Source organism: Geospiza fortis, unplaced genomic scaffold (genome assembly GCF_000277835.1).
Source record: "Geospiza fortis unplaced genomic scaffold, GeoFor_1.0 scaffold26, whole genome shotgun sequence".
Taxonomy (NCBI): Eukaryota; Metazoa; Chordata; class Aves; order Passeriformes; family Thraupidae; genus Geospiza; species Geospiza fortis.
In genome coordinates, this window is record NW_005054425.1 from 1,002,636 (window position 1) to 1,027,238 (window position 24,603).

Consider the following 24,603-nt stretch of genomic DNA (forward strand, 5'->3'; position numbering starts at 1 on the left):
AGGGAAAGAACTACAACTTCTGAAAAGGTTTCATTACAACATGCAGTTTTACAGTCTGACTCCTAAAGACCAGGGCAGAACTCATTTGCTGTGTATGTCTAAATGTCACTTTCCCAGTCTGAGGGCATCTCTGTAGCCCTCCTCAGGAAAAAGCTGCCCATCTCCAGAGGACCATCTTCCAGGCTAACACAGGGAAGAGATCCAGCACTGCAAAATGCTTGGCTACAAGGGCTGCATGGGACTGCTTCAGATTTAAACTTCTGTATCTTTTAAATCCAAAACCAAGCAAAGTGAGAGCCATTCCAAACAATTACCATCAGTATATCCAGGGGTAAAAAATCCTAAAGCAGGTGAGATCTGCTGACATTGAAATGGCAATTGTGGTACCACAGGCTGGCTTGAAAAATGCATATTCAAAAGTCAGATAAATAAGATAAAATGGTTAGAGTAGAGTGAAGCTCAGCTGAGTGCTGCACTGAGGGCAGAGATGGAATCTTGCTCAGCAGTGCCAGCAAAATGTCTTCCCCCAGCTGCTACCAAGGAACCAGGGCAGTCAGCATGAGCTGTTTTACATTGAGGGCACAGACAAAAAAAGACAGGAGAGAGAATGAAGACCATTGGGAAAAAAATCACTCCAGAAAACTGTGTCACTACAAGTAGGTCAAGGCTAGAAGAGATGGTGATGCTCTTTAGTGGGCTCACTCAGGCCAACTATGTCTCCCATCCACAAAAAGCTCATCTTGTCTCTAGTCTCAGGCATTTATCCTTGGAATACAGAACAAATCCACTCAAAAACACATGCTGCCTTTGCCATAACATTCCTACTGAGGCAACTCCTATCCCTCCAAAGAAGGCTTGCAAGTACAAGGGCATGAGGGACTACTGAATGCACATTACAGCTTATTCAGGAGAATCTTGCTTACCCTGTAACCTGACAAAAAATTCTGGACCTGAGGAACAGCGTGGAGCTGTGTCACAGGAGGGTCAGGTTGGGTATCAGGAACAGTTTCTTCTCCCAGAGGGTCGTCAGCACTGAAAGGCTCCCCAGGGAATGATCATGCCCCCAAGGCTGCCAGAGCTCAAGGAGTGTTAGAACAGAGTGAGATTGTTGAGCTGTCCTGTACAGGGCCAGGAGTTGGAATTAATGATTCTTTTGGGTCCCTTCTAACTCAGGAGATTCCATGATTCTCTGATCATTCTCCAGACTACTTCAACAGGATACACAGACCCTCCAGTTGTATAAGCCATAAATAAACAGGCAATAAATGAAAGAAAATGATGACAGTTTCTTCTCGTGGTGCCTCTCCTCACTCTCCTGGGTGCCAAACCTGCTCACCTGCATCACACTAAGCGTCTCTGCTTGCTGCATTTTACTCAGGATGGCTCTCAGGATCTGGTCCAGATTCTCTCCCAGCTCACTCCCGGCTTTTGAAATTAAAGTGGAGACCAGTCTGCCCACAAAGGCAGCGGTGAACTCCGAGGTCCGTGGGTCCAGGAGCTGGCTCACCACCTGCATGACGTACCAGAGCCCGTTGTGGCCCTGCTCGTCGTGCCACTGCGCGATCTGCTCCAGCGCCACCGACACGTACGCGCGCAGGCACTCGCCGCCGTTCTAGGGACAAGAATGGGCAAGGTGTTGGGGAAAATGAAACAGGAAAGCCTCATAAATATGATTGCCTGGCAAAAGATTTGGAGAATATAGAAACTATAAGTGAGATTGAAATGAAAGCAAGCCTTGAGATACCTCAGTTACTGAACAACTGGAAAACAATGGTGTGGCCAGCTGAAGGTGATCCCCTTTTGATGGAACAACACCCTCTGCTTGCAGACAGGTCCAAGGGTCAGAGCAGACCCTACTGGCTTGGCAGAAGGGGTCCAAAGAGGAGTTTTTAGGGTTTAAAATATAACACAGTGTGGTAATGTAATGATTCTTATAGGCTGTATGCAAATGCTATAGGATTTGTATCTTGTACTAGATTGATTAGTGAGAATTAGAATATTCAACACAGAAGAAGATTTATGGTATTGTAATGGGAACCTGGCTCTCTCACCCTTTTACTCTCTTACCTTTTTACTCCCTTACTGTCTTACCCTCTCATCCTCTCTACCCCTCTCTTCTCCAGCTGTGGCTGGCAGCTCCCAGCAGGGCCCTGCACCCAGGCCCTTTGCAATAACCCACAAGTTCCAAGCCCTGGCTGCAGAGACCTCTCGTCTCTGTCTGTCCCCACCGTCCTGCCCCCCGACGCTCCTACATAAGGGAGTGGGCATGTGGTATTCACATACTCTTTGAACTTAAATCTCTCTCTCTCCCAGGATTTTTCCTGGAGAAGTACAGAGAGAAGAAGAGAAAACAATTCTTATCTCTACTTGCTGCTCCTGTTGTTTTTGCACCTGTGGAATGTGTTAGGAAGATTGTTTACCTGAAGGGATTTGTCAATTGGATTCTGCTGAGGATTGTTTTGTTTGGGTCAAAGCTGTGTCCTGGCTGTCTCAGACAGTCACACGTTTTTCTTTAGTATTCTTTAGTGTCTTTTGTTTAGTATTGTTTTAGTATCTCTTTAGTATAGTTATAATAAAGTATTAATGTAATATAGTATAGTTTTAATAAAGCAATTGTTCAGCCTTCTGAGTCATGGAGTCATTCCCAGACATTGGGGTCACCCTGCATTCCATATGGGCAGGCAGGGGAGACATCCCCTTCACCATCCCAGAACCTCCCTGAACCACAATGAAAACAAGGGGAAAACTGGTGGCACCTGTGATAGGCTCACAAGTTCTACAGACTCCAGCTCATTCACACATACACTACTCCTCACTGCCCAATCAGCAGCAATCAAGATAACTAATAAATACAACAACAAATACAACAACAACCTCAAGTAGCTGCAGTTTTGTGCCAATCTTGGTACCTAAAGAAATTCAAAGAGTTTTTAACAAGTGAGAGGTGAAGACAGAGAAGTGTGACATGAACAAAACACAACTCAGCAGCTGAGCTGCAGTCCTTTTGAATTCTTCTTAGCACAAAGATCCAGCAAAGCAACCGGTGTGCAGGTCTACAATTTCTCCCTGTTGGTCTCTCTCACCTATTCTTACTGGTTTGCTGTTTAGGCAAAGACCACATTCGCATGGTCTGTATTCACATGGCAAAGAGTAACTGCCACTACGGAACTCCTTACATAAGGAATGAAACCACCCTTGTTACTCATTTGTCAGTTAGGAGCTGGAATGAAAAGGCTCCCTGCACTTCTAGCCTCTGATGCTTTTTCCTTCTTGCCAGATACTCCAAAGACATCAGGTCATAGCCAAGCCTGCCCGCAAGCACAGCTCAGGCAGTGGTGATGCTGGGGATGATTCCCTGCTGTCCCTCCATCCCACACCTGGCTCAATCAAAAAGAAGTTTGCCTTCCCCTTCCCTCATAAATGAGCACAGCAGAAAGCTGCTAGAGTAGGAGGGCCAGGAGGGTTTTTGCTGTCCCGTGTCTGTGATTGTTCCTGAAGATAGCCCCTGCCATTACCAGGTGTGATAAATGTTATGGGGGCAGAAAAGCATTACAGGTTTCCTTGGTTGTTTGGTTTTGGGGATTTTTTTTTTGTGTTGCTGGGCTTTGGTTGGTAGGTTTTTTTAACATGCTCCAGTGCACTAAAATAGAAAAAACATCCAGGCTGCTGCCTTTCTCACTGTAGTTCTCCACATTCAGGAATGATCAGGAAAATCACTGCAGGCCCTGAACAACAGGACTTTCATGGTAAACTGGAGGTGGCAGAGGCTTTGAGGGGCTGCTGATACAGCAACTGGCAAGCACAGCCTGAGCTTCCTCAAAGGCTTTGTCATCTCTCTTGGACTGGTACAGCCCTGCAATCCTCCCCCTCCCCAAGTGTCACCAGCCTCCCCCTCCCCACAGCAGTACCTGCATAGTAGCATTGTCATCTGTGTTCAGGCTGCACTGTGCCACTGCAGGGAATGCCTGGCAGATGAGGAGCTGGGACAGAGGGGGTTTTGTATTCCTCACAACTGTGGTCAGTATATCAATAGAAGTCTGAAAGGAAAGCACAAACTGTCACGGCAGCAGCCACAGAACTTGAAGTCAGCACTACCCACCCCTGCTGCAAACATCAAAGGTGTGAACTGCAGGGATGTGGCCACTGCTGCAACCACACCCTGAACTCACAGTCTAGAATCATTTTTAAATGCAAGGACCCTGGAGTCACACACCCAAGCATCACTGCTGTGAGCTGCAGAAGCTCCCAAGACAGTTCCCACATCAAGAGCAGTGTCACCACTCAAACATGGCAAACAGATGCATGCTAATCAGAACAGCCAGAGAACTGCTCTAGCTGACTTGTTCCATTTTGATTACATTGATTTAAATTTATCTTAATTACCCATAAGCAATTGTTACAGTCATACCAATTAAGAGATTATATGCATATTGATGCGGATGTTTATGGATTTAATTCCATACAACCATTCTACACAGTCAGTGCTCCATCTTTTATTAAGGCACCTGTATAATTTATCTCAAATTCATACATAGGTAATGCATAAATCAGAACAAGCCTTAGGAAGAAATGCAAGGAAAAGTTGTGTGGTCTGCTGGGAGAAGAGGCTGCTCCTTCTGAAAGATGGCAATATCACAGCAAAATGAGTGGGGATGACTGATACTGTGGAGACTAGAAGAAGGCCAGAGGAGCAGTTTAAAGCAAACTTTTGGAAGCATCTTCCTGCACCTGCAGTTTGCCTCCTCCACAGAGAAACCTCCCCCAGTGACTGAGGCCATTGCTCCAAAGCATGTCCACAGCAGCCCTTCTGCCCTTTGCAGAGCAGCCACCCCAGGTGTTACACAACAGGAACATCTCCAGCCCAGGCCATGCCCCAGTGAAGCACTTACTGCACACAGCCCTGCTGGGATCTTGTCAGCTGGGGCCTGCATGATGCTGACAAGGGTTGGGATCAGCCTCATCTGCATTGGACCCTGGCAGGCTTCTATTTGAGCTAGCTCCTTAAAAATATCCTGGGCAAGCGAAGCAACAACAGGATCTGGAGAGAGAAAGCATCATTTACTAAAACACACACACCTCAATCTTTGCCACCACTATTTTGGCTGGGCAAGGCAGCAAGTTTCCCCTCTACCACGGGAATCAGTGTTCATTCAATGATCACTGATTAAGTTTTCAGCTGCAGGATTCAACAGCAAAACCAAGCGTGCTTTGGGATGTAAGTGGATGCATACCGTTACTGTACTTGAGGAATATTGCAATGGTGAAGGGGCAGATCTTGTTCTCCATGCTGGCTGTAAATGCTGCATCCACCGTGCACACAATGCACAGTGTCTCCATCACCAGGTTCAGCACCTCGGAGCTGAACTGAGTTGCCAAGTGGATCAGGCCATCCAGAATGCTGGGAAGGAAAGGCTGCAACACGTGGGTGCTCTCAGAGATCTTCAGCTGGTCACAGTAGCTAGACAAGAAATTTGTGATACAAAAATACATTCCTAATTTATTGAAGTAACTTAAATATATTCCATTCTGGATAATACATAAGGGGTTGTTCCATCCTGTCCATTCTTATTCCTTAAGTTCACTTCTCTAGGATTTCTCTCCTTCAATCCTCTACTGCTTGATCTCCCCAGCAGCTCAGCAGGAAGGAAAGCTCTCACCAGAACTCTTCCCTCCACATTGCATACAAAGCAGAGTTGAGCTGAGTGATGTTAGAAGCTTCTACTGCCCCTCAGTGACAGATCTCTCCTAAGAACTGCCCATTGATGGAGAAAAGGAAAAAAGTCCAGGACAGACACTGCTCACCAAGTGTGTTGTTACCATGTTCTACAAGTGAGCTGGTGTGTGATAAAGCAATTTCAGGAATAACTAAGTCATAAATCTCTGACTTTACTTATTCATTAGCATTTCAGCGCAAATAAGACAAAAGTGCTCTGTTTGGAAGTGGTGAACAGTTAGGTTTTAGCAGATTTTTTGTGACTGTTTTTTTGATTTAACGCTAATGTTCATCAAGTACAGCAGACCTTCCTTCTGACAAAAATGGGGTAAGAAAATCAAACCCCAAACACTCCTTATTGCTGTGATTGGCTCCATAGGCCTGTATGATGTTAGTCACCTTTATGACCAAAGAGGAATAATCTGAGTTTCATCCTTGTACCTTCCAACACTACCTAGTGCTGCTCCTCCCTGTGACCATATCCACCACAACACTTTACTGTAGCCAACCCTGAATCTCAATTTCACATTCCTCATTAGAGTTATTCTATTTTGAACTTGCTTGCTTACACTTTTTAAGCTGACATCTATTTCATTCAAAGCAAAACCTCCCACAGCCCAGACAGAAATGCCATTTTAACAAACCAGTTTATCAGTGTTATTTACATCCCTGTCCCTGGGGCTGTGGAATAGCCCAGGGTTTGCTTACCCCCAGATGGCTCTGACTGCAGAGATCCTGACAGAGGGGGGCTGGGTTTCATGCAATCCACTGACAGTGGCTTGCAGGAACTGCTGGATGAGCTCTGGTGACATGGCCACGGTGAAACGGCTGGCAGCCCACAGGGCCCGGCCCAGGAGGAAAGGAGACACTGCAGCAAAAGAAAATACCTCAGTTGTTTCAGAATAAGCTTTATGAGTTTAAAATCACAGCTGCTTCCATCCATTATTTAAAATCTTGTCTCTTAACAGGAAAACACTGAAATGTGACACACAAGACAAGTGTGGCGGCATATAGAGAATTTTTGTTCATGGGCAGAATCCAGTTTATTTTCTTAGTTATTTCAAAGAATAATTTTTCAGTTATTAAAAAACCTCCTCCCTTCAACTATTTACACTTGAATTTGTTCATCACTGAACAAAAGCAAAGGAAGAGAACAGAGGCTTTGCCACCAATTCCTATTTATCCAGCTCAATATTCTGTCCCCAGCTGAAGAAAGCAGCATCTTAGGGAGAAGCATTGGAATAACAGAGCTCATACCCAGGGACCTTTCACAGATTACATGATTAGTTTGCAGCCATCACCCTGCAGTTACAGAATGGAATTCTGTGGTTCACCAGCACCACAGAAGCAGTGGACATTCATTATCCACTCACCTGCTTGCACTCACTAAGGTATGATATATCTTTATCACACTTATTCCCGCTGCCTTTTCAGACTATAATCTCCTTACCTATCTAGGCTGGCCTCAAAGGGATGATGCTCTCTGTTCCTCAGCATCTTTACTGCCATTATTTATGCTCCTGCAAGTACTAATTTTAAGATGAGGACATAAAACACTCTGTGCAAGATGTACAGCAAGAGAAGAGCTTTGTTTTTTAAGTCAGTATCATAAATCACAACATTTCTTTGTCTGTACCATTACTGACCATTAAATTGATATCCTTGGAGAGCCATCAACACACTGACTCTGGGAGCCCTTCTAGAGCACAGCAGCTCATTTACAACCCAGTGCCACACATGTAAATGAATGTAAATATATGTAAATTTCTGAGGTTGGTTTCTTACATGCATTGCACACTATGCACTTTGCACACTAGTTCTTCACCCAACATTAACACAAAGAAAACAAAAAGCCCTTCTTTGTAATGGGCTAAATAATTGTTTCTTTGATGAAAAAGAACCCAGGAACCAGTTTTTTCTACACTGACAACTCAATGTGTACTCATCAATGATGCTCACATTAATGCCTTAAACTTCTAAAATTTTAATTTGCAAGGACTTTTGAGGTCTAACTTTCAACAGTTCCTCTGATTTTCTTGCACAGTGATGTAAGATAACCTAGAGAGCAAAATCCTGCTGAGTTCTCAATAACAGAATCCCATTTAGCCAGGAGCATTATTTGAATTCATGTGCTACAACTAGCATCAGCCTCAGCATAAAACAAATGGGATGCCATGGTGCAGTAGGAATTATGAAGGCGGTTAAACAGTGCTGGTGCCTTTCCCAGGAACAGACACAAGACATCAGAACAGCTATTTTCCACCCAGCTCCTCCAGCCCTACAGGCTCATGCATCCAGCCAACAATGAGATCCAGCTGAAAGCACAGTCCCATATATAAAGGACTTACACTAGAACTGGGAGCATGTGGGAACTCACAAGATTTATTTTTTTCACATGAGCAAGGTGCTCAAGTGCATTTTCCAATCCCTCATGCACACATCAACCTCACTGATTCATCAGAGACTCTCAGTGTCTGGTACCCAGCAGTTATTCCCAGGGATGCAGGGTCCCACATATCCCACATACCTGAAAGGTTGAGGTCTGCCAGGACCACATTTGTCAGGAAGCCATGCATATCAAAGTGTATTCTCCCATTCTTCACACTGTCTGTAATTATAGACTTGACTGAGCCCAGGGCCAGCATACAGGCTTCATGTATTTTCCACCTGCAAAATAGTTCAGATGCCTTAAGACTTTTCCTCTGTCAACACTCAAGAAATAAATACATATTCTGAAGTGAAGTCACAAGTCATTTTCTGGTCTAAGCTACGACAACTATTTCCTTGATCCCAAAAGAGAATTTAAAAAAGCCCTTAAAGAGATTAACATTCACAAACTGCAAGATAGGGGCTTGGAAACTCTCTCAGGATGGCCAGCATTCTCAGTCACTTCCTAAAATACTGGTGGAATAGTTGTTACTTGTACCAATTTTGTCCTCATAATAAAAAAGAACTTCTTCCATGAAAGCTTGTGTTCCAGCCATGCCTTTATAATTTATGTGCAGAAGCACGGGGACACCCAGTACATTAAAGGTTTAAGAACATCTAAATTTGCATTAACATTTTGTTAATTATGATGATATAGAACTCTGTGCAAATACACTTCTCCTTGGTTTTATTTGTGAAGCCAAGAAGCTACTTTACAACTTCTCACAGCTGAGGCAGATGGGAACCTAATGTCTGATTTTGCAGCCATTCCATTGCTGCTCATTATCAGAGGGGTTCCTCTGACACTAACATTCAAAATAAACACAAACACTGAACCAATGCTCTGTAAAACCAGGAGAGAATCACTGTGGACCAGCAGCCAGGTACTCCTGCAGTGGAGTTTTCTTCTTCTATCCCCAAATAGCATTAAAAACTGCAACTCTGAAGTTCTAAAATTGAACACATATATCTGCATACAGCACCACTCAACATCAAGTAAAAAAAAAAATTTTTAACATATATATATGTTATATATATGTTTTAAACATATATATTCCTGAAAATTTTATCCCAATTAGTGAGCAGGAAGTATTGCAAATTTCTCTTCTGATTTTCTATAAGTAATTATCATTTCCCATGAGATGTTTTAAGGAACATCAAGCTCTGAAGGGAGGGACCCTTGGCACAGATAACTTGTGCTAGAAACTGCCCAAAGTACTCCACATGAAGATTTCACCATCTGGCTCAAGAACTGCTGTACTTTCTTTTTCTTCTTCTAAGCAGAGCTTTCCAGCCCCATCCTTGCTCTTCAGTAGCATTGTCACAAATGAAATGTGATTAAATCATGGTGCACCCCCTGCTGCAGATGGGCTCAACACCCATCCCAGCGCTGTCCCGTCCCCGCCCCAGCCCTGTCCCCTCCCTGTCCCAGAGTTGTCCCCTCCCCTCCCGGCCCCAGGGCCATCGCCTCCCCGCCGCTGCCCCTCACCAGTGCTCAGCACCGCTGTTTTTAGCCTGCTCAGCTTCCTGCAAATGCCTCGTAGCTGCTGCAGCCAGAGCAGTTGCACTCTCATTCTGGAAATCAGCAGCCACAGCCTGTGCACAAGAAAATGGTAACACTCATTTGTATGGACTGTTAAAAGTTGGCCTTTTCTCTAAATGCCCTTCCTGAGGGCAGGTTTGATATTTGTTATTACTACTGCAGTATCTAAATGTGGGATGTGTTTCATACCAGCAGGAGATCCTGAGCAGCAATTCTCACTGTGTAGGAAAATGTATCATCATCTTCATCCTCCACAAACTGCTGTGGATTGGCAGTCCAAACTTTAATCTAGAGGAGATAAAAAGGACAGGACAGCTGAGAATTCAGGACACCATCCATGAAAGGCAGCTTTTCTGTTCCCTGCAACCTGTTTTGGAAGACCACTTTTCAGAATTTTTCTCTGCCATAAGAAGTCTTCATCCTCAACTGATTTTTCTTCTATTCCATTGCAGAAACCTTTGAAAAGAAGAAACTCTCTCCTCTGAGCTCATCTTGCTCTTCTGCCCCTCATTTGAGATCAGAGATTCACAGAACCAATGACTGACCTGGAATCAATGCTGCAGCTTTATTTTTAGATGAGGAATGGGAGAAGCAGATAAATCTTTTAACAGAGTGCTTGTTTTTATGCATGTCTACCTAAACTAAAAGATGATGGTTGTGACAGTTGAGAGGCCAGAAGCTATGCAGAATTTCAGTACAAATTATTTCACCCTACTAGCACAATATTTTGGCTCTCACAGAAAGCTGTTTATTCCTTTCAGCATGAAAATCCTCATTTTCACATCACATGGAAGAATGAAGGAAGAAAGCCTGAAGAGCTGAGGTTGTTCAGCCTGGAGAAGATTCCTGGAGGACCTTGTAATTGCCTTAAAAATAAAGTCCTTTTACCAGGGCCCCAGGGCAAGGGGAAAGATGGTAGGTTTAGATTACAGAAGCAATTCCTTACTAAGGAGGTGCTGAGACACTGGATATGTTGCCCAGAGAAGCTGTGAATGTCCCATCACTGAAAGTGTCCAAGGCCAGGCTGGATAGGGCTTGGTGCAACCTGGGATAGTGGAAGGTGTCCCTGCCCAGGGCAGGGGGTGGAACAGGATGGGCCTTAAAAACCCTTCTGACCCAAACCCTTCTGTGATCTGTGATTTTCTGTCCATCTTGTACCATTCTGGAACCTCTAAGTGCTGCCACAGCAAAGTGATGGAACAGCCTGTTAGATTACAGCAGCTTCCACAACTGAAACTCTTCCCAGGACACTTGCTGGTTTAAATCTCTCATTTCCTTTGTTTCCTACACAACACAAACATGCTCACCTGCTCCTCTGTGATCTGCATGTAAAGCAGGATGTAATAGATCAGGTCTGGCAGAGCCTTCTTCACTGTGCTCTTAAATTTGTTGTTTTCCAACAAGGCATGAACAAATTCAAATATGCTGAACACCAGATTTTCAAAGCCCAGAACTTCACCTGAACAAAGTGGAAAAAACAAAAAAGAACATGACTGAATATGCCAACATACAAAAAGGTACAAATGGATGTGAAAATAATGATAAACTGTTAGCTTCTCTGAGCAGATATTTATTCATTCTCCTGGACTAGCAAGTGCAGTAGCAGCCCCAAGAGGATTTGGACCTCATCACCTTCTGCTCTCTTCCCACCACACACCCCTCATTAAAATTTATCAAGCTCAACATAAAACCTATTTGATTTTCTTCTGTCCCACTACTTTTACCTCAAAATTGTTGCCAATCTCACTCCCTGAGCCATTAGAAAACTTAAATTGTGTGCCTTCATTGATCACAATCACAAGTAATTTGCAAAGAAGTGATGGACACCATTCTAACACGGTAAATGCACCTTTAGCACAATCTCCCATGGTGTTTCAGTCACTGTTTGGACAGCAATATTTAGGTAACTCCATTCCTCTTCAAACAGCAGAAGTGAAGTGCAAGTTCTTACCATCAGAATCCACAGGATCCTCCACCTCTTCTGTGTAATTTACTTCTGTTCTCACATAAGTGGATGGAGTTAAGGAAATGCTTTTTTCTAAAGAACAACACATATTTTGAAATTAATCTGTTCCTGTCTTAAAATTGCTGATAACTTGGGAAGGTTTTGTTATTTAAAAAGCCTTTGATTTTGTGTAGAATCCTGTGCTTCAGGACACACAGACAAGAACCCCAGGAGCTCCTGGCTTTGTGCATTGCCCAAGTTCAAAGACCGCTTTCCACAGATCACTCACACACCACTTCAGCACATCTTTCATATTATTTGAATAATTTAGATCAAACTCACCAAGGTAACCTAAAACTTAATTTATGTTAACTTTGCAAGAACAGAACCCCCCAGACTCATTCTTTCCAGGGGATGTGAGCCAGTTCAACACCTCACTGCTGCCCAAGGGTGAGGAACCACTCCATGTTCCCACATCCTACCTTAGGTTGGCTCTGCTCCCTACCAAGCTTCTCCACAAGCACCAGCCCTGGAAAATGACAGAAAACTAACCTGGGGCTAAGAAGGAAGGAGTTTTCTTTGCAGATGGTGAACTGAAGATCCAACAAGTACCAGAGCAAACACAAGGAAAGGAAGAACAAGACTCTCCCCTTTTGCAAACAAAAGCCCATTTTGTTTGCCCATACCAACAGGACTGTAGTAGGAGTCGGGACAGGAGAGGGAGAAATACACCATCAAAATCTAACAAACAGCTCCTTGTATTTTCATAGATTCACAAAACGGTTTGGGTTGGAAGGGATCTTAAAGACCATGTAGTTCCAATCCCCCTGCCATGGGCAGGGACACCTTCCACTGTGTTTAAACAGGGGTCTGAAAAAACAATATGGAGAGATTTGAGTTGTCAGTTTTCAAAGAACTGGGCAATGCACCCACAGACTACTCTGACACAGCTGGGTGTGCAGTGGAGCACTGACTGAACATTCAAATGGCAAATCAGCTTCTGCAGCAAGTGCAATCAGCTATTAGTTCTGCTGCAGTGAGAGGTACTGCTGATTCTCCTTCTCCTAAAGTCTTTACACTGTGACCAGCACCTTTTTAAGAAGACAATTTTTACCAAAAAGTACCAGAAACAATGCAGAGCTTGTGGCAGTTCTACAGGGCACATGCATCAATCAGCATACATTTTAAGCAAAAAGAAACTTAATGGAGACTCCAGAAGTAAGAGAAAGATCCTCTTTTGTCTGGCAGGGCAGAGCACTCCATGAATTGTGGCTCTCCAGCAGTCAGGTCATTACTGAGTTTGTCTCATTTGACTCCAGGTAAACACAGTCACTACCAAGGATATAAAGCAGCACTTTCTGTAAGGGTGTTCCAGACGATGGGCAGGATCTGCTGCATTGATGAAATCATGTGCTTTGGGTAGTTTTTCACAAGTGCTGTCACAGCCTGGAACCAAAAAGAGTATCAGTCAAAAGTGAAACTGGGAAAGCCATCAACACACTCAAATCACAGGCTGCTGTTTCATTAACAACTGAGATCATCCAAAGCCTTCCTGTCACCGAGGTCACCTCTCACTCCTGACCACACAATCCCCTCTCTTGCTCAAACACTCACCAGCACACTTCTCTTGGTGTTTCCTCTTTGGCAGGGAAGCAAAGGGATAACACAAGATGTGGCACTCTGGAGTGAAGACAATGCCATAATGCAGTGGTAAGACAATGACTCAAATCCAAAGCACATCACTGTGCAGCACTGGCTGGATACAATTATCCTGGAAGTGTTTGTCCCAGAAAAAGAACTCTAATGTAATGTAAAACCAGACTACTGCCCATTTTCCACACTTCTGCTCATGAAAGCAACACATCCATTGCACATCCAAGGAGTAGCTGGAGAAGCAAACACCCACCCAGATCAATTCCCTTCCCATTTTGGCTGTGCCAGTCCAGCACAGGGGCTGCTCTGGGAGCAGCTCAGCAGCTCCACAGGGGATTGTGCCTGGACTTTCCTGAAGCTGATCATCCTGACTTAGGGGAGCCCTTCCACTGGCACTTGCCAAAAGCCTTTTGGGACCTTCCAGGAGTGAGAGAGCTCTCACTCCCCCCTCTCCTCCCCAGAGGCACAGCTCCAGCTGTGTTACACTTGTTACAGAACAGTGTACAGCCCCTCACAAACTGCCTGAGAGGTGGCTGCTCCCAGACACACAGGTGTCAGTTTGTTTGTGCTTACCCAATACAAACCACTCTGTGCAGTTTGTTTGCAGCACTGGGTACATTAACAGAAACAAAAAAAATAGTAATTCACCTTCCAGAAAAACAAGAGCAATCTAATATCAGTACTGGAGATGAGCAGGCATCAGGAATAACCCAGTTATGTGGGTTTGGGAATGAGTCTGGCAGGTGCTAGAAGGAGGCGTTACAGAGAAGTAATGCTGAAGTCTCTGGGGAAAAAAATTAAGCAGGTGCTGGCAAAGGATGTGAATCTGATCTTCAGGACTGCTGCAAACTCAACACCCTGCCTAGGGCCACACAAGCATCCAAACAGACTTGTTCCATATGCCACTCCATATGAACCCCAGGTAAATGTTTCCAAGCTCTATGCCCAACCAACTCTGCAGGAAGAGCTGCTGGAGTGCTAAGGGAGCTCCCCAATGGCTCTGCAGTTGTAACAGTGGAAAGCTGCATTTGCAAGGTCACCAGTTCCTGCACAGCAAGTCATTAAAAAACAGAGCACTCTCCTGTCAGATGTTGTATTTCAACCCCTGGCCCCTCATTCTGCCAATTCCCACTGCTTGTCTGAACTCAAAGAACTGCTTTACAGATCCTCTGCCAATCCCCATGTATTGCTCCACCACCTATTAATCCTTCAAGAAAGCCCTTATCCTTCTCTCTTCAGAGCACTGCTCCTTCAAGTCACTCCATCAAAACCTTTTATTGCTTCTCTTCCTGTCTGCATCTTTAAATAGAGAAGAAATCCCTAAATTTTTGGATAAAAAGCTTAAAATATACACTACAGAGCACGCTAAAGCTGACTGTCAGTCAAAGTTCAGAAGCAGCAGGTGAAGAACTTTGTTCATAAAACTGGGAAGTTTGTCCCAAGACATGGATCCCACCTCATCTTCCATCCAAGAACAAAGAGGTTATGATTAATTATTTTTTCTAGCTAGTTATTTGTTCCAGTGTCAGGAAAAATGTAAGCATAACGTCTCTGACCCCACAGGTGCTGAACAGCTTCTAAGCACAAATGAAGAAGCACAACAGCAAGGCTGCAAGATGCTTTAGATTGTTGGTTAATTGGTGTTCCTGATATATTACTGCACACTAAGTACACCACTCTATTCCAATTTGTACTCCATTATTATGAAATTTGCCTTAAATCTGTCACCTGTCATGTTTAATCAGTCTGTTTCTTTCAAAACAATCAACAGCAGCATGTTCAACACTGGAATTAGGATTCAAGAATTGCACAGTTGCAGCTCATTCATCCTTAGAGACCTCAATTTAATTCATGCTGAACTATCAAACACAACAAAAAATTACCCCATGGGTATTTCCTTCTAGTCTTCACACTTGGTATTTTTGTTGTGGCCAAACCTCCCATCTCTTCCAAGGATAAAAGGCCCCGATTTTCTTCTGATAACTGCTTAAAAACTTGTAACTATTCTGGGAACAACTTGGGACACATTAACCATCAGTGGTCCCCATGATGTGATCCAAACCATTCACTCCCCATACCAGGATAACTGTCCCAGCCAATCAGGCAGATGTGCACACTGCAATAGCATTCCTTACACCTTCTGCCACTGTCCTGCAGAACATTCTGACATGGACAGCACAACGGTTTAGGTCAGGACTGCCTCTGACTTCCATCAAGAACTCCATAAACTTTGGAGTACAAAGCTCACAAGTGACAGTGAAGGGGAAAAAAGGTCTTCCTATCATTTGCTGCACAGCACTTCATTAAGGAAAAGAAAATGGAATTGAGTTTGCATCTGGTTGAAAAGTGCTATATGTGCTATAAAAAGTCTCAATTCCCTCTTCCATTGCATCAGCTTTTCAAGGGGTTCCGGTAATGACCTCATCTGTAGAGCTGGTTTAAATAATCCCCTAAGGTTTCTTACTTCTGCATTACAATGACTATAAAATCCACTTCTCTGGAAGTGAAGGCAATTCACCTGAATCCTTTTTTCCTCAGAAAATTGCTATCATCAGCTTAGAAATCTTAAGTTACAAAACCATGAATTGCCTTAAGTCAACAGCCAGAACATTCATCTCTTCAAGAAGAGCCTCCTACAATCCACTTGTCAGCAGCAGATCTCCTGAATTTGCTGTTTAAATGCACACTGATTCTCTGCTGCCATCGATGCCATCCGACTCACAGCACTGTATTCAGATCCAAATCGTCTTGTGCTGCACGTCCCCTGCAGAGGCCAAAGGCAGAGCCCCTCACACAGCTAAGGAGCAGAGCAACAACAAGGTGACATTTCCTCAGAGACTTTCCCAGCCTGTCACATTGTTCAAGAACCTCCTGGTGGGACCAGTGTTGACATACCCATGCAAAGAGCCCAATGCCAGCAAGAACTTACTTAAATAACAGAAAAGGCTGCAGAATGCATTGATGTAATGAGAACAGAACTGGCCTGGCCTGGTTTAGAGTGAAGCCATCAGTTACAACTGCTTTCTGTGGAGGCTGAAAAACACCACTGCTCATTAACAATCCAAATGTGAGTATCTGGAGTAAGAGATCCAAATATTCTTGAGCTGCAGCCTGTTCAAATTGAGATGATACCTTGCAGTCCTCCTTTCATGTTGCTGTTCCTATAAATCACTGCCCCAGGAATCCCAGTGCACAGGCAACAGAAAGGAAAAAAAAACCCCACAAGAGACATTGTCTCAACAGAAACTGCCAACATCCTTCCCCAAACTGCTTTCCAGTAGTGCTGCACAGCAATAACAGCTCCAGCTGTTCTTGGAGTACAAGACATGCAGCCCCTCACTGAGAAGCCACAGGATGCCCAGACCAGGCACTGCTGCCTTGAACAGGACTGAGACAAGTTCCACAAGACAGAGCTCAGGAGCTGCTGCTCTCCGTAACACAATAGCACCTCCCAGCATGTATTTTCATTACTTCAGTGTTGGAATGTTGGGGGACACAAGACAGATGATGGACTTTGGACTGGTTAACATAAGAGATTTGATAACAGGATGCCTTGGCAAAAGCAAACAGAACTTTGAAAATTAGACCGGGATTGCAAGAAGATTAAATCAAATGGGTTTACCAGAAAAAGAAAATCCCATTAAACTCTGCAAGCAAGAGATGATGTTATTTGCGTAAGTTTGTGATTTTAACCTAATCATTGTAGTACACATTACTAGTCTCCCTGAAATAGTATGTAAGTGTTTGTATCCCACAATAAAATCGGATTCTGATCACCGAGTCAGTCTCCCAGTCTCTCTCCATCGCCGACACTTCAGCACAAAGCTGGTCATCCTGACTTTTGACACTTGTCACTTATTGTTTTCTTCATGGAACTGAACAGGCCTCAGTGCCCATTCTCAGAAACCTGTACACTGACCTGAGTGTTGCTCACCCCAGCAGAGAGGCAGGGAAATGAAAGATCTGGATTTGATACTGCAACTGATGCCTTTGGCTCTTTGCTCTCCCATGCTGCAGGCACATACCCTACAGCTCCAGTGCTCTCCAAGCTGTTACAGGGGTCTGCACTGGCCCTTGTCCCCATGCACACAGAGCTCTCCATTCCAATCCAATCACCTCTCTAAAGGAAACCAGGACAGTACAAAGACTTTCCATCTCTCTTTCTCAGAGATCATTTGGCATTAAAGAGCAGGTAAGTTCCAGAAAAGCACCTGCACTTAATAAGCTTTTACAACTTCGCTGCAGCAGAATTCTGCAGCACCTTTAGAAAAGATTGGTATTTAACTACAGATTATGATGTCCAAGACATATCCAAGAAACATAAGATCAGCAAATGACAGAGACAGATGGTCCTGTGGACCAGATTCCTGTGGATCACTGTACAGACAGATCCTCATGGATCTCATCATAGATATCTTCAGTACAGGTGAATAACTTGTTTCACTGTTGATGGTGCTGGGAGCCAAAAGCCTTCACTGTTCATCCCATGAGCACACTGGGAGATGTGCCACTTGAGTTTGTTTTCCAGCACATCTGAGTGTGTGTTGGTATTCAGTTCTTTCTCCACTTAACCAGCCCTAAGTGACTCACCTTTAAAACTTCCATCTTAAACCCGCTGTCCGATGTTGGTCCATCAGGCATCTGCAGGGCCTGGACAAAGGCTTCTGTGAACTGCTGCACCACAGGAAAAATCAGGACCTTGGCAGCACCCTGGTTACAGACAATGCAAGCACAGCTGAATATCAGATACAGAACCCCCCACATCTGACAGGTAAAGCACTAGAAGCAACAGCAAATGCACTTTGCTGGTACAAAATAGAAGAGAAACTCATGGCAACTGCAGAATATTGCAAAGTCACATGAAAGCTGTTTCAAACATCACTTGGGCTCTCTCTTTAGGTAAGGAACTAAGCTCAGCTGAATCCCACTCTTCAGAACCCTATAGCACAGGCTCACACAAAACACACACACATCCAACTTATCACTTTGGAGTCTCAAGAGAGATCCAGACAATCCAGTCTGAGAGCCCCAGGAGCAGTGCTCACCCCATCATTTCATTTGATGAGCTGAATCCTGCCCTGCACCCTAGCACCCCCAGGCTTCAAAACCAACCTGGGGTGGCTCCATCACACACACAGTCACCCCAAACCCTGCGGCTGGCATTTATCTCCCTACAGAGCCTCCATCCCCCAAACCAAACAAGCTGAGTATCAACAGCTGGCCTGAAGATTAACAGGATGATTCTTCCTAGGAAAATGCAGCAAGTATTTTTCCAGATGTCAGAGCACTCCATAAGCAGTCCTTGGCAGAGCAAGTAATACAGGACCAAAACAATTTTATTGGGAGTATTCCTCATAAATCCATAGCCAGGACAGCGAAGTCCCATGTTAAAATCAATTAGAAAATGCCTTTTATAAAAAGATTCCCTTTTTATTTTTTTTTTAGTAAAATTTCAAAGGTTCAAATTTCAAAGAAAAGGTTTAGTATTCAATGTAAAGGACACTTTCGGCCCTTCTCCAGAATAAGAGTGGGGAGTTACTACTATCTCTTAGACACTGATATCAGCTGCGTGATACAGTGCATGAATAACCTTGTCATGGCAGTACAGATACAATGTAATTACCAGAACTTTCCAAAAGTCTGTGCTGGATTGCTCCCTGTGCAAACAGAGAGGGAACAGCCACTAGATTGAGAGTCACCCTTCCCTATCCTCACACCCCAAAAAGTTAAAAATAACCATTTATTGTCTGGGAGTGCTGGAAAAGCCACTTGTCAAAGGCCATTTACAATGCAGATGTGCTCAGTTAGAGCCAGACAGCAGACTCACATCTAAAGCTGCTTGACTGCTGTGTTTGTTTCTTAACAGCTATTCTTCCAAAACTGGGCTGGGTTTGGCTACCCCCACCCCTTCAGGAACACAAGGCCAAGGCACCTCCTGAAGCACGGGGTGAAGCTCCAGGAGCTTGGAACCAAAGCCTTGCCCAAGGGTCCCCTGTTACCCAAGGCCTGGCAGGTGATTGGGACAGGGCTCAGCTGAAGGCTGGAAGCCAAGTTACAGATTTATAAACAAAGAGATGATACCCCATCTCCTCCCCATGCTGACTCCCCCCTTTCCTGAGCTCTTACAAGCACATCTGTTGATAAACCATAAATTAACCTTAATTATGGAAACCAAGTCCCACTATCAAGGCATGCATGTAAAGCAGGGAGTCAGCTACTTTACATGTATTAAATTACAGCCTCTTCCCCCAAATTCCAGCTGACACAGTATGTAATTTCCCAGTGTTTCATTTCCATATTAACAATTATTTAGAACCTCACTCAGTTTGAATTCAAAGCATCTTGTATGTCAAGTTAAATTCTTGCCTTTTCCAGCTCCTCCATGTTACAGATCATGTGGGCACACGTGGTAAATATCTCCACTGCACGTGACCTCGTGCGAATCCCATACACCTAGACAGAAGTTAAACATCAGGAACACAACATTCTTCTTACACAAAATACTTCCTTTAGTTATATTTTAATTGTATTTCATTTTTGCTTTAGCTTTATTGTCTTATTTTATTATTGGCTTCAACTTTTCAGTTGAAACATTAGCTGCCATTAATTATCATATCATCAAGAAACTCTTTAAGTCTAACTCATACTGCAGTATGACTTAACCCTTAAATCTGAAGTTTCTCTGTTCCAAGAAACATTCCCACTAATTTCATAGTGGAAATTATTTCCCACCAATGGGAATTCATTTCCCACCAATATCACCAACCTCACTGTGAAGATCATACCTCTGCCATTGTGAAAATTTTGTACATCTCTGGAAGAATAACTGGAGCTACAAGTGGCATCTGTATGTCTGTCACTTCTCGGGTAAATTCTAAAAAATGGAAAAAAATAAGAGAAGTTCTTATAAGAAATCCAATTTGTAGGGAACAGCAGCAATAGAACTATTGGGAAACATTAAGTGAATTGAAACATGCTGATTTGCACTTCACTAGACTAGGGTCATCTGATCTACCTGAGGCAATCCTCAAAGGCAAGCAGAAAATATCACACTGAAAACTGCAGGTATCTGGAAAACAGGGTGTTACAGTCCAAGTCCCTGCTGAGCTCTAACCTGCAGCACAGCACCTCCTTCCCCAGCTCTCATGACACCTGCTGAGCACAATTCCACAGCCAGCAACAGGCACCAGGGGAAGAGAGCAAGAAAATTCCAACTTCTTCAATTTGTATGAAACACGACACAATACTGGTACAAGGAAAAGCCTAAACAGCTCCCTAGAGCAGCCTTGCCCAGCCACGGCTCCCACAGACCTGTGAGCACCCTCATGGCTCCATGCACTGCGTTGACATCACCGCTGACCAGCATCTCCATGAGCAGGTTGAAGAGCTCGGGCCAGGCCTCGGGCCAGTCCCAGTGGGCGATGGCTGACACGGCGTAGGCCACGCTGGAGCGCACTTTGCTGATGGACTCCCGCAGCCCGCTGGGCAGCAGCTCCCTGATTGCCACTTTGGCCTGCAGGAAACAGCATTCACAACAGAGCCACAGCACAATCTAATTTACAAAAATCTAAACCTATGACTGTATCCTGATATTGATTCAATGCTGGTTTTACAAAATGAACATCCAGGAGACAAAAACACTCTCACACACTACACCCCGTAATTTTTTAGGGAAAACTGCATTGGTGACCGATAGCTTTTAGGGTTAGATCGGGTTCGTTGATTTTGTCTATTATGTAGAGGATTCCTAAGGACGGTAGGGCGAGCATGACCAGCACTATGGCTGGGAGAATCGTTCAGACGAGTTTGATTACTTGTGCATCAACTGTGCTTGATGACAGTTTTTCTGTAAGTATGTGGGTTAATAGGTAGAGGACTAGGCTGCAGATTGCTAGTGCAACCATTAGTTCTTCTATGCATGGTGTGTTTTAACATAGCATCATCTCACAGACAGCATCAGACAAGCACAGAGTAAATAGCACACAGCTGCAACTACACAGGATGTACAGATCTACATGGAAAACATCCAGAGTTAGCTGAGATAAATCCCAGCTCCAGTGTCAGGGACTATGTTTGCTTACTTTGGAAGATTTCAGTAAACAAGAACAGTCACCCAGCCCTGAAGGGACAGGAAAAAACAAAAGCCACTTCTGGGACATAATTCAAGCAATTATCTCTGGATGGGATGAATCATATTCTAGATATGAAAGATTCTCCAGTCAACAGTCAGAGTGGAAAGGGCTGGAATCTCTGGCCATCTTAGCTGTTAAATACTCCTGCTGAGCAGATTCTCAATGAAACACAGCAGCCTTAAACTAAAATTTGTCATGGGAAAACAACTTTTAAGTCCCAAGATGTATAACAAAAGATTTAGCAAATCTCCAAAAAAAGACTGCCAGAATCAGTATTGGTGAAACTTAGGAAGCAGCTTTTCTTCTAGTTTTGTTCTGAGAGTAACAGGAGCATTGTGGCTGAACTTTACCTACAGGAAGTAGCCCAAGCTTCTCAAATCCAATGTTGTTTTAGGCAACTGAAAACAGATTTTTGAAGTGCAAAATGTTGAAAAACCTTAACTGAAGTCATTAATCCTCAAAATACACACTGGTACTTCTTTAAGTGTCTAAAGAATTCATATTCTTGATGGATAAAGTATTTCAAACCAGATAATGTGAAACCAAGTCTTACCCTTTCTGTGGTCTCTGGAGGTCTAAACTTTTCAGACTGAGAGCACCAGTGAGTTTCCACATACTGCTTGAGAATAACGGACGCCAGCTGTGTCAGGAGAGAGGTCAGGAATCAGGGACACATCCTGGAACCATTGCAAGGATCACCCCTGACACATTTGCTCTGCCTCCTGTCCCATCATGCTTCTTTTAGAGGGGCAGCAGGACTTGCCAAAAATGCTAAAAATCCATGAAATGGACCACAAAGTTACTGCAGTAAAAAGAACTGCTGGGTGTGCACTGAGCAGCAATGGCCTGCACAGCACTGACCCAAGGCAGCAGCTCTAGAAAGGCACAAGATTCAGGTCACAAAGTAACTAAAGAAATACACAACCAAAACTTCCTTTCCAAGGAGGAAAACACCTACAGAAAAAGTTTCTACAAAGAGAAGCCACACTTCTGCTTGCTGATGTCTACCACCCACATCCTAAGCTGTGTCCATTTCCAGTACAGTATTGTCTCAGCACCAGGTTTACTAAGTAAAAAAAAAAAGAAAAAAATTCAAAAAATGTTGAAGTATAACACCAGAATAATGTTTAAAGACTCAGAAAGCTACTTTCAATTTTTCACCTGAAAACATGGAAGAATATTTTAAAAACCAAGGAAATTTCCATCTAAATTCTTTCTGCAGTTCCAGGAAAACTCACCTGCCGGATGGCCAGAGCTCCCTGAGGATCCACAGTCAGTTCTGCTAAATGAACACCAAATTCTGCAAGGAAAAAAACCCAAATATTGGTATTGTAACTTTTACTGCCACACAGCAAAAGTCATCAAGATTTTTGGAGAAGGACATCATACCAATTGAGTGACTAATATGCAGGAAAGAGAAGGCAATTCCAAAGCACAGCTACTCAAATAAATTATAAGCATTAATTCTCCCCTGTGCTCTCCACAAAAAATTCATTTATTGTCTTGGCATCTTATTTTCTTTCCTCATGGGCAAAAAATTTTGCAATGCAGGCTAATAACAAGCAAATGATTTAAATACATATATAAAAGTCTTATCTACAATGTCAAATCATTACTCAAGTTTCTACAGGAGAGATGCATAGAAAAGATCCAGGATGGAGCAAGACAGCAGCAGACTGGCAGCCAGCAGTCCCTCTGTGGACACCCTGGGTTCATCCACAGGGACGTGCAGGCATCCCTTCAGCTGTCCCAGTGCTCACCCTGCCACTGCCCAGGACACACCAACACCTTCCTGAGCAAACCCTGCCCGGGTCAGGGACACCAGCACTGCCTGGACAACCCCGGGGCTGCGGGACCTTCTCCTGCAAAGAATCTGTCCAGAGAAAACAAGAGCTTCTTGTGGCTTCTTGCCAGGCAAGCTCCATGACAAAGGCAAAATTCAAACACTTGTAACAATTCTGTTGATGCTGAGCACAGGAAATAAAAGCCCAGAAGAGCAGCTGTTCTGGTATGGTAAATCCATACAACTCAATAAATTTGCTTAAAATTGCAATTTTAAGTTCCAGGCAGCTGAAAACTGTCCTAAATACTTCATTTAATTTCACTAGTCTGCTTAAGAAACACATTTGTGATGTTTTAGTTCTTAGAAGGTGTGGAGCAGAAGCTATGCCCTGGGGTCCTGTCAGCACACTCTGCCTCCTGCAGACAGGCTAAATGTGCTGACAGCATCCCTGACAAACACAGACTGAAAATTCTTCTCAAAAGGAGTTCTGTGACTTCCCTCAGCAGCACATCTGAGTGCTTCACAAATGGCTGAGTGTCTCCTAATACCCACCTCACTGCTAAGAGGCTTTTCTGGGTTGGGAGATAATTGCCTGTCACTTTCCACAGCACACACTGAACATACCCAGTTCCTTTATCCTTTCTTCATAGATCATGCATTTAAGAAAGAGGAAAATAACCCTCTTATCCCAGCTGTGAAAGCAGGGAGCCTCATTCCAAGATGTACTTAACATAATACTTCTCTTAACTGAAGCAGTCATTATTCCATGTGCTGTCTGTGATTTCCATGATCAAGTGTGGCATTGCATTTCAGCCCCATCTTTAGAGGGTAAGTTGGAAGGGTATAAGGAGTATAAATGGAAAGCTAAAAAGGGTAGAAATAGCTATAAAAGAAGCCAGAGTAACTGCAACTACTTCACACAGCTACAACTCAGTATTCTAGTTCACAATTCTTAATTTGTTTACATATATGCATTTGATGTATTCTCTCTGCATACACTGGAAAGCTGGAAGGGACCCACAAGGATCATCCAGTCCAACTCTGTTGAATGGCTTACACCCTATGGAGAGGAGCAGTGTCTGCACACAGTCCTCTAAATTATGTAGACAAGGAGTTTAATAGCAGGAGGAGAAGGTTTAATCATGGCCTGTGGTTTACAATATTTAGTTTCTCCATTTTCCAGCACCTTAGTTCTGCTCCCCAGGCAGACTGCAGTGCCATTGTTGGGACACCAGACCTACTCACTGCTGCAGTGACCAAGAGCTCTGTCCTACAAACCCCTTGGGTCTGACAATAAGCCACTGACAACCCCCCCACTCCCCCCCAGGTTTTCAGCTGATGTCCTGCTTAGAAATATTACAGAACTATATCTTCTTAACTGATAAATTACCATTGTGGCAAATTCCT

The 24,603-nt window shown here is 43.8% G+C and overlaps 1 protein-coding gene across 1 annotated transcript in view; it reads right to left on the reverse strand.

Annotated features, from left to right (window-relative positions):
• Positions 1-24,603, reverse strand: part of IPO9 (importin 9) — a gene marked incomplete at its 5' end in the record, with an annotated part of 36,504 nt that overhangs the window by 8,216 nt on the left and 3,685 nt on the right. Inside the window, 17 exons of the mRNA XM_014309391.2 lie at positions 1,337-1,612; positions 3,909-4,037; positions 4,890-5,038; positions 5,232-5,458; positions 6,422-6,581; positions 8,241-8,380; positions 9,630-9,736; positions 9,873-9,971; positions 10,991-11,142; positions 11,635-11,693; positions 12,974-13,074; positions 17,872-17,991; positions 19,648-19,734; positions 20,067-20,155; positions 20,593-20,794; positions 21,967-22,053; positions 22,652-22,713. Coding sequence (XP_014164866.2) covers positions 1,337-1,612; positions 3,909-4,037; positions 4,890-5,038; positions 5,232-5,458; positions 6,422-6,581; positions 8,241-8,380; positions 9,630-9,736; positions 9,873-9,971; positions 10,991-11,142; positions 11,635-11,693; positions 12,974-13,074; positions 17,872-17,991; positions 19,648-19,734; positions 20,067-20,155; positions 20,593-20,794; positions 21,967-22,053; positions 22,652-22,713 — 2,246 coding nt within the window. The remainder of the gene's footprint in view (positions 1-1,336; positions 1,613-3,908; positions 4,038-4,889; positions 5,039-5,231; positions 5,459-6,421; positions 6,582-8,240; positions 8,381-9,629; positions 9,737-9,872; positions 9,972-10,990; positions 11,143-11,634; positions 11,694-12,973; positions 13,075-17,871; positions 17,992-19,647; positions 19,735-20,066; positions 20,156-20,592; positions 20,795-21,966; positions 22,054-22,651; positions 22,714-24,603) is intronic.